The sequence below is a fragment of the Montipora capricornis genome, chromosome 3 (genome assembly GCF_036669925.1).
Source record: "Montipora capricornis isolate CH-2021 chromosome 3, ASM3666992v2, whole genome shotgun sequence".
NCBI lineage: Eukaryota > Metazoa > Cnidaria > Anthozoa > Scleractinia > Acroporidae > Montipora > Montipora capricornis.
Window position 1 is genome coordinate 75,839,850 of NC_090885.1, and position 10,000 is coordinate 75,849,849.

The 10,000-nt window shown below is 36.8% G+C and overlaps 1 protein-coding gene across 4 annotated transcripts in view; it reads right to left on the bottom strand.

The window, feature by feature from the left end:
- The window catches only part of LOC138041644 (sideroflexin-1-like), a 17,029-nt gene that overhangs the window by 6,878 nt on the left and 151 nt on the right, over positions 1-10,000 (bottom strand). For 2 of the 4 annotated variants that reach the window (XM_068887401.1, XM_068887404.1), the window contains exons 2-7: positions 7,718-7,891; positions 5,540-5,710; positions 4,647-4,745; positions 1,986-2,061; positions 768-853; positions 366-426 (exon numbers count right to left, since the gene is read on the bottom strand). In XM_068887401.1, the coding sequence (XP_068743502.1) occupies positions 366-426; positions 768-853; positions 1,986-2,061; positions 4,647-4,745; positions 5,540-5,710; positions 7,718-7,887 (663 nt within the window). In that variant the 5' untranslated portion in view covers positions 7,888-7,891. Of the gene's footprint in view, positions 1-365; positions 427-767; positions 854-1,985; positions 2,062-4,646; positions 4,746-5,539; positions 5,711-7,717; positions 7,892-8,865; positions 8,896-9,659; positions 9,753-10,000 lie in introns of those variants that run through there. The other 2 variants (XM_068887402.1, XM_068887403.1) reach the window with 2 other exon arrangements.

Below are 10,000 nucleotides of genomic sequence, written 5' to 3' on the forward strand. Positions count from 1 at the left end.
ATTGGCTTTGGTTTTCCTTTTCATTGGTTGATAAACTGGCACAAGATTTTTAAGCCAATCACCAAGCATAGCAATATCATTATTGCAATCTCATTTAATTACTTTCGATAGTCATTTGAAAACTGCTCTAATAATGATAATAAAACCAGGTTTTCCTTGTTTCACTCCCCACAAATTGAGAAGATTTAGATTTAGATTATCCTCAAGTCACCATTTAATACAACTGTTATCAATATACATGCAGGACAAAAAAGAGTGACGTTTTGGCAGTACATGTATATAACAACAAACTCTAATTTAAAAACAAACATATTATTAAGTCAATAAAGAGCCACATATCAAACAAAAATGAAGAGTGGTATTACCTTAGATTCTCCTATTCTGTTTCCATCTTGATCAGTTACTGGGATTCCTTTCATAAGTTCCCTATGTTTTACAAAATTATTTACCATTGCATGTACTTTCCTCAACGGATAGTATAACAGGTATTGCTATTATAATAGGCCATGATCAATATATATTCAATATTCAGGCAGCGCTATGAGGCTTTACGGTTAAATTTGAATATTATTTTGTTTAGAAATCTCCCTGGAGACTTGTGAGACAAAAAACCGAACTGAGCCGTGAAATTTGACCATAAAGCCTTATAGCCATGCCTTAATATTGATATATCGAACATGGCCTATACAATACCACATAGTGCTAAAGCACAAATGAGAAAAACAATAGAGACAATTTTCATGGATTTCAGGAAAACATTAACATACGTTTGTCTCATAAGAGGAATATTGACACAATTTGCAGCAGCAACAGCAGCAAATGGAACAAATCTACCAATCAGTGGTGGCGTTGACTGTTAAATGGAAGGCAAAAATTTACACATGAAAGAGATCAATACATTCAGCAACCAAACAGGCAAATTAAAAAATGTTTGTAAAGTCATTATTATTTTTACTCTGTCTAACACCAGACTTTACTTGTCAATGGGGAACCCCTGGGAGTCAATGGGTTAATCACTCACTGTCCATTAAATGGCTTAGGGTTATAAAATGATTAGGAGTCATATGAGACAGGAAATCTATAAGTCAATTCATGCAACTGCAAATACTGTAGGACCATGAAACTGCATGGTTAGGTGTCATATTTCAGTGCAATTGTAAATACGCTGGTCACATGCACGAAAAGCTTGTGAAGGCTAATGAATGCTTGCACATAATAAGAACTCTTCGGCTAGAGGGGTACAATCAGGAGGAGTTGGATTATCTGTTTCATTCAATAATTGTTATGTCTAAATTTTTTGTATGGTTTATCGGTGTATGGAGCCTCCTCTTCTGATCTTAACAACATACAGAATTTTTTAGATAGGTGCTATAAACGCAGGTATATATTGAGGAAATTGAATACAAGGAAGTTGCTTGAAAGATTGGATTGCCATATTCTTAGAAAGGCCATGAGAACAAATTCGCCCCTTGTGAAGATTTTACCAGAAAGGAAATTCACCAATTATGCGCTAAGAAAACCAGGCTTCTATCATCCTACAGTGACAACAGAGTGCTTCAAATCGTCCTATGTGAATAGACTTATTTTAGATATGATATTGATTCCTTGATGTGTGCTTTGGTTTGTGCAAAAAAATTAAAATTCTATTCAATTTGTTTAGCAAACAGTAGGAAAATGGCAAGAAGGACCCCATCCAACTGCATGACTAATATTGACATGTGAATGGTGTAGGTATCCAATTTGGAGTAATGTTCTAATTGCATACCTGTAACTGGACACCCACATGATCGCGCACCAATTACATGACAAATAGGTGCACACAGAACCAATCAGATTTGAGATTTTTGTTATAGATACAATTACCATGTACGTTTACCATTCAGTTAACCCTTCATTTTCCTCCCAAGAGTGGCACTTCTATATTTTACTCTGTCGGGGCTACTTCAGCAGTGATAGGGTTAGGAAATGCAAAATGTATTACGTACCTTTGTCAACTGGTTTAGTCCCAAAGCTACAGCCACAGCTCCTGTAGTAGCACATGCATAACCTGCCATTAGTTGTCTAGAAATGAGAATAAACATTACACGTACGTAAGAAAACTTTAGTTAGCTTTTGGGCTCTTTCTTCATGAGGAGCTAGATAGATGGTCAGAAACATGAAAAATACAAAATATAAGGAATGCAGTTTGTAATAATGCTTTCAATAACTCCACAGCAACAACAGTGGCAGTGAAAATGCCATCGCTTTTTGACAAGTGTTTTTGCTCCCCGCTCTTTAAGAGGACTCTCGGTAATCTAAACATTACATCATTAAAAGGCTGAGGCTGAGTTAAAAGTTGATATCAACCTGACTTGAGTACTTGAGGGAGGACGAAGCAGCAAGAGAGTGACTTGCCTCCCACCAATGTCCCAGACTTGGGGTCACATGTGGGTAAGTTTGTAGGTTCTTCTCTCTGCTTCCAGAGGTTTTTCTCCAGATACTGGTTTTCCCCTCCTTAAAAACCAACCTACAATTTTACAATGTATATGTGTGTTGATTTGGTAATGATAATTACCGTATTTATCCGCGGATAGGTCGCACTTTCTTCCCGGAAAAATGGGGCCGAAATTAGGGATGCGGCCTATACGCGGGTACAAGCGTTTTGATACCTCATTAATATGCAAGAGATCTCACGATTATACACTAAATTGGCGTTTTAATGTTCAATTGTTACTAACTTACAACACATACAACTAAACATTAAACCATTGTTTTTGTTAACAAAATATCCTTTAGCGTGAAATTGGTAAGTTTTCACACCTATTGTTTTTGATCTTCCATTGAATTATACCGCTTGTAAAAATCTGTTCTAAAGAAAAATCAATAGGTATCTTAGGATCTACTGACTCTAAGAAATCGCTTGAAACGGGAAAATACTCTCTACCTCAAGGCAGTGCTTGCTAGGAATATTTTACTGATTCGCGGAATGTTCTGGTGTTTTAAAATTTTGTCTGTGAATGTTGTTTACACTCGTGCCAACAATCACCTCTTGTTAATTATGCGGCAGCAGCGGCGCCATGAAATGCCATTTCGGCATCAGTTTTTGTGTGTGAATTACATGTACTTTAAAGCCGCTATTTCACATTTTTGTTTTGAGCTTATTATTCCAGTTAGTGAATAATATCTTTTTTTTTTTAACTAAACAAAGAAAGAAGCTTGCTGCTATGAAATTAGCAAAGTGAGAAAGTAATATCACACGCGTGATAAACGATTTTGATTGCCAACGATATTTGTTGATGTGTTTTCAATTTGCATTGGTTTTATTAGACAATTAAAGCAGGATAAAAAAGGAAACATACAGTTTTTAGGAACAGTTTCATTTATTTAATGACTTCTATATTTTTTCCCTACTTATGGTTTTAAAACTACTGGAAGATTTAAAATTATCAGATTACCCGCACCTTCCTATAACCCGCACCAAGAACTGTTTGCGGAAATATTAACACATTACCCGCAGGTAAATCGCCCGGAAATTACGGTGGCTGTTTGTTGATTTCAAACTTCGCTTTATTCATCCCGGTACTCGACCTTACTATTTTTTTCCCCATGAAAACCATTGAAAGTTTGGTGTGCGGCCTATACGCGGGTGCGGCCTATCCGCGGGTAAATACGGTATAATAATACTAATGGCACTTTATTTTCACACAATGATATTTAAAGCTGAATAGCTTGTGGGGTCATGCACAAATGAATCAAATCGAATTAATATAATTTTATACAAATCAGATGTTGGTTTTTGAGGGAACTGGGGAAAACCAAAGTAAGCGGAGAAAAACCTCTCGGAGCAAAGTAGAGAACTAACAAACTCAGCCCACGCATGACACTGGACGTGGGAAATGATCCTGGGTCGATCACACTGGTGGGAGGCAAGTGCTCTCACCTGACTGCGCCATCCCTGCTCCTGCAATTAGTGCCCTGGCAGCACTAATTAAAATACAATTGACACATAAATAAGGTTCATTACCATTATAATTTATTATTATCCTGGATTCGTACCACAGCATTGAAGGTATTGAAGTTTTTGTGTTTTTTGAAACTGCATGCCCACCAGCAGCAGCAGCAGTACATGCATGTAGCATTAGTGGTTCATAGTAACTAGTAGCAGCAGTAGCAGTAGAAGTAAATTTAAAGTATTTAAGCAGTAGCAGCAACAGTAGAAGTAGTAATAGGTACTGCAATAGTAGTAGTTAGTAGTAGTTACTGCATTAGTAGTAGTACTGTACATGAAGTAGTTGTACTTAGTCCTCTCTCATCAATAATAATATTTACTCTTGAGCAGCGTACATGTATTACCGGTATAACTGGGCTGTGGTGTAGTGCTCCATGATCATACATGGTTTATATAGTGACTACCAGAGATACCTTACACAGTCATGCTTTTGGCCCACTTTTGTACAATTTTTGCACCATTAGAAAAAATTATTCAGCTCCTAAGATGGCAAAAAAGGGTGACCAGCAAGGCAGTTAATGCTTATTTGTTTACAAAAGTATCTGATGTTTGCTTACAGTGCAGATGGAGTGAAAGAAATGAGAAATCTTCATTTTGATTCTCCCAAAAAAAAACCCTTAATCAAAAAATCAGATACAAATTATAACAAAAAACATACTTGTTTGTGATAAGGGAATCACCACTTCTGTTTGTATAGTTCACTATTGCATTAAATGATTGATTGATCCATTGCCAAAAGAGAACGGCAGATGAACTCCTGGAAAAGAGAAGAGTAACAAATAACTTAAAAGAATCTGACTGTCATACAAAAGGCCACAGATGCCACTTCAACTAGACCAACCCACAGGGTCTTAAATATTGAGGAGAAAGGGCTGCTTTTGAAAAGACTTCTCAGATAAGGACAGCTATTAATTTTATAAGCCATATTTCATACAGCAGGACACCAAAAGAAACTTAGCTTAAGGAGTAACTTAAGACTCCTCACTAGTGCTTAGCTTATTAAACTGTATGTGTTGTAAATTGCAACTGAATACATACAAATGTGTATTCTGAATGTGAATTTTCAATGTGTTTCAGAAAAATGTGTGAAAGTCCCTCTGGGAATGTTGCTGTACTAGCCTTCAATGTTCATCTTTTCTTGCACCTGTCACTTGATTTCAACTGCTTCATAACTGGGCTCTGGCAAAGTTTATTTCAGGCAATTTGCCTGATGATAGCTGATGACCATTATTACATGTACATTTATCATATCAGTAATTTTTGTTTGTAAACAATAACTACCCTTGTGCCTTATTTGTGGTAATTGCTTGCAATTGGCTATTTTGAAAACATTGACACTTCAACTATGCTCTTTTCATCAGCAAGCAAAACTGCATCACATGATAAATCATACAACATATGGTATTAAACATCATTCTTGTCCCTAATAAACAAAGCTGGTAAGTCTCCCCACTGTTGCAGCACTTGAATTACAGTTCTGAGAACATAAAACTGTTTCTGTCATTGAGCACACTATAAATGGAGGTGAGATTTCATGAAAATTATACCTACTTATAAAATGTCATCATAAAGCCACAGATTGACATGTTCATTGGCACTTGCGCAGACATTCTTCCAACAATGAACATCTTTTCACCTGTATCAGGATGGAATGCTGATTCATAAATCTTTTTTGCACGCCAAACCTGTTCATCTGTAGTACCTGGAGGCTCTTTCATCTGCCTGTTTGTAACACAAACTATACGAAGTTAGTATTAAGCTTCATTAGGTACCACACTTTCTAAGATTTTGATGATATTTAAAGTTAATGAGCTACATAAACCAACAACTGATTGGCTCAGTAGGTTGAGCACCAGAATACTGTGCAGGAGGTTGCGGGGACAAAACTCTAGCCAGACCGACACTCAGGGTCTTTAAATAACTGAGGAGAAAGTGCTGCCTTTGTAACATTACATCAGTAAATCGTTAGACTCTCTAGTCATATCAGATAAATATGATAAACTGGAGGCAATATCTCACAACCCTTCAATGTTCTAACCCTGTGGGACGAGAAAGAACCAACACACTCTTTGTAAAGAGTAGGACATGGAGTTCCTGTTGTTGTAGTCTGTCCTCTGTGGCATGTCATGGTTGGGAGGGTAAATGCTCTGAGATATACTATTATAGTTAATGTAGCTACATGAAAGTCACACTAAAATCCAAGGATAAATAAAGATATGATCATGATGATGAGGCTTACAAGTTTTCACTTTGACAGGAGGGGAAAGATAATCGAATGCATGCAGGGGCTAGTCTGAAATTTCAGCCGTCTCCTCCATAACCCTAGGGGGCATGGGCACCCTCTCTATGCCTCTTAAGGTCAGGAAGGAGATGGCTGAAATTTCAGACTAATGCAGGCGCTTTCACATTAAGTTTTTATGGACAGTAATGATCATCTTCTCCCAATTTCCCTAATTCCCAGTCTTTACTGAAACAGAGCTTAAAGCAATAATCACACATACATACAGTAAATTACACAAATTTAAGAACTGTTTTATTAGGAATTACTGTGCCACCTGCTTTTGTTTGAATTCATCCAAGCATCATCTAGATTGCAACAGTCATAGATGAGAAGAAACTTTTAAAATATTTTTTACGCGGGGAAAAAAATGATTATTATAAACATCTTCCAAACAAGAATATATCAGGGTCATGTAAAATAATTATTCAGACAAATTGTTCTTAGGAGGTTGCACAAATTTTCACAGAGCTCAGTGTGGAAGTGCAGGGTTCATTAACAAATCATTCACAAAGTGTTTCATAGTTAAACTTTTTATTCCCATCTCATCTTCCCTATTGGGAGTGACCTTTGCGTAATAGTATATAATTAACCTCGTTTTCTCGGTCCGTACTGTAAGTTACAGATCCTCATTTTTTCCCTTTGATTTATGGACTGTGTGCTTCGTGCTTGGGCCATAAATAAACAGGAAAAAACTTGGTCTGTAACTTACATTACGGCCAAGAAAACGAGGTTAGTAAGAGGTATTAATATTGATAACATATGATGCAAAGATATAATCCAAACAAGTGAGCATATTACAAAACATCCTCATCTGAGCATTTTTCACAAAGAGTATAATGAGCCCAAGGTATTGAATATGACATGTCTTGGTCTTACGATTTGTTGAGCTAATTAAAAATTAACGAGAGCGATTTGCATGGACACAAACCAATTGTTCGGGTACAGACTTTTACATATGTTGCAGGTCATTTGGTTTCTTAGGTTAATTTGGAACTAAACTAGGTCATTTTGCTTCAACCTAGGTCAAGTTGTGTCAACCTAGGTTAAACTGGGGTATGTAAAGAACACAGGTCACAGGTTCAAAGTCACAGGTAATTGTTTTACCAATAAAAAAACAACCCTGACTATTTACAAAATTAATGCTAACATTAGGCCTAAAAACTTTTGTTTAGGCTTAACTAGGCCTAAGGTTAGCTTTAATGAATGTTCAGGATACTTTCTGTATTGGTAAAACAATGACCTGTGATCTGCGACTTGTGTTTTGTACCTGCTCCAAATTAACCTAGGTTGACACAAAATGACCTAGTTTGGTTGCAAATGAACCTGAGGAGCAAAATGACCTGCAGCATATACACACAGATCTCTGCTATGGCATAATATTGAAAAATGTTGCACAAACACTTGACGGCTTTTCCATGAACAACATTGAGAAAGTATATTTTCCAAACCTGTATTTTAAGAGCAATTCTTTAGCTTCGTCAAGTTCTCTGGCTGTGCGCAAAATATTTCTTGGGTCTGTCACAGTGAAAAAATGCTTGGCACGTCCCAGAAATGTTGACTGGTCAAAGCGAGGAGCATTCAAATCAATCCTTCCACCTTCTAATGGAGGAGCTTCCATGTTGCTGCGATCAGGGGAGAGGTAAAAAGTGAGTGACATGGAAATGAGAGGTGTTTGAAATTTGATAAGGTGTAAGTAGGGGTTGGGGGGTTAGGGAAAATAGTACAAAGTGCTAAGATTATGTACATTTCAGATGCAGAAAATGGATTCATGATTTAAACAGACACTGTGTACAGGCAATGTAAACAGCCTGTTTGCTAACTCTTACTACTATACAAAGAGTTGAACTTGTAGACCTGTACAGGCCTCACTGCAGTACAATACTACACAATTATTCTTTGAAATCGAGGTGAATAGTGGTAAAATATTTACCAAGCCACAAAGCGGCGAGGTAAATATTTTGCCATTATTCACCTCGATTTCAAAGAATAATTGTTTTGTTTATACTCACGAAGTGATCTCAACAACAATTGCAGAAGAAAACCATCCAAAGTCGATTTACTTGACACATCAATTTATGCGTGGAAAAGGTGCAAAGCGGTACAAAGCATGATCAAAAGTATTTACAGAAGCTTCAAACGTGGCAAATCTAACTAACCTCCACGTCACAACTAGCAAAATGGTCATTTAGCACCGTTTAAATGAGCAATCTAAATCAAAAGTCTCCTTGTTAAATCAATTTCACCATTCGATCAAAGTTTTAAAAGTTCATTTTAAAATGGAAATTGAAAGTGCAATTGGTAAAGGATCCATATGAAATGGCGGCTCTAATTGAGTTGAGCGTTGCATGGTTTGTTGTAAACTGACCTGTCTTCTTTCCTTGCAGCTATGTGGAACTCTCTTAAACATTTTTTTAATTCCTCAATTTCAGTAACAAATTTGTTTTGCTGGGCAACCAGCCCTACAACATAAAATTACATTGCCAGTGAAACAAATTGTTGGCGTGACTTCAGATCGTTTAATTTTCAGCAACAATTACCGGTATCTGGAAAAATGAAGTCAAACACTGGTTGGCAAAAGTATGAACTCTTCTCTTACCTCTGAAAACTTTCAGCCCAAATTTTGTGGCCCTCTTTGTATTCTGTAGCACGCATCAATATTTCCGATTCATAAATGCTGGTGAGTTTACGGCGGCCATTCGTTTTGTTTGGATCACGCATTATTCACTCCGTAGGTAGTGAATAATTAACAATTATTCCATGAGCGCGCGTTGGATATGAGATGGTAAATAGCCAACGAGGCGCGTAGCGCCGAGTTGGCTATAACCAGTCTCATATCCAACAAGCGCGAATGGAATAATTGTTTTATTAAATTCCTTCAACTCCAAAAATTTGGAAGTACGAAATACGAGCGGAAAAAGCGAGCAAATCCGAGCGAAATCGAAAAAAACTTGATGAGAACTGATGCGATGTTGTGTAATACCTTGTTGTCAGACAGACGCAGGCTCATCACAAAAACATTTCTTGCCTTTTCGCGTACTTCTAAACGTCGGAATTGATCCAAACTTTCCACAAAAAAGTTTTTTTTTCTCCTTTTTGTCTTTATTCAAAGAGAAATTTGGCATTCCGACGAAAACATTTTTAGTTTAGCAATGCTTAACTCAATCATTTACCATATAAGGTCAAACCAAGGTATATGAGCTGATAACCGAGATTGAGTGAACCAATCAGAGCACCCGAAATGCATTATCCGTGGTTGAGAATTTAATAATGCTCAATTACTCCAAGATAGCGAACCAATCAGATTGCTTGAAACACCAAGATCACTGAGTGAGTATATACTAAAATGCATTAACCACTGTTTACAAAGATAGATTATTCAAATTCACTGACCAATTGAACAAAAGGACCCTTTGTTAAGAAAGCCAATCTTGAAACTTCTGCTTTTCCTCTGCTTAGCAGTCTAACGACAATAGCTGGTGTACTGTGGCGATGAAAACTACTTTACAATACAACACAATCATCCGGATTGTCCTGATTTATTTAAAATTGATTAAATAAAAGTCCCCACAGATTTTAAGTGCGTTAAGTTTAGATGAAAGGATGAATCAACTCGGTTTAAATGAACCACAAATATATGTATTTAAGTAAGGTTAATCCAGTATTATAAGTTTGTAAAAGGATGTACCAATTCAAACTGCGTGCACAGCAATATTGTGTACAAGAAATGACCA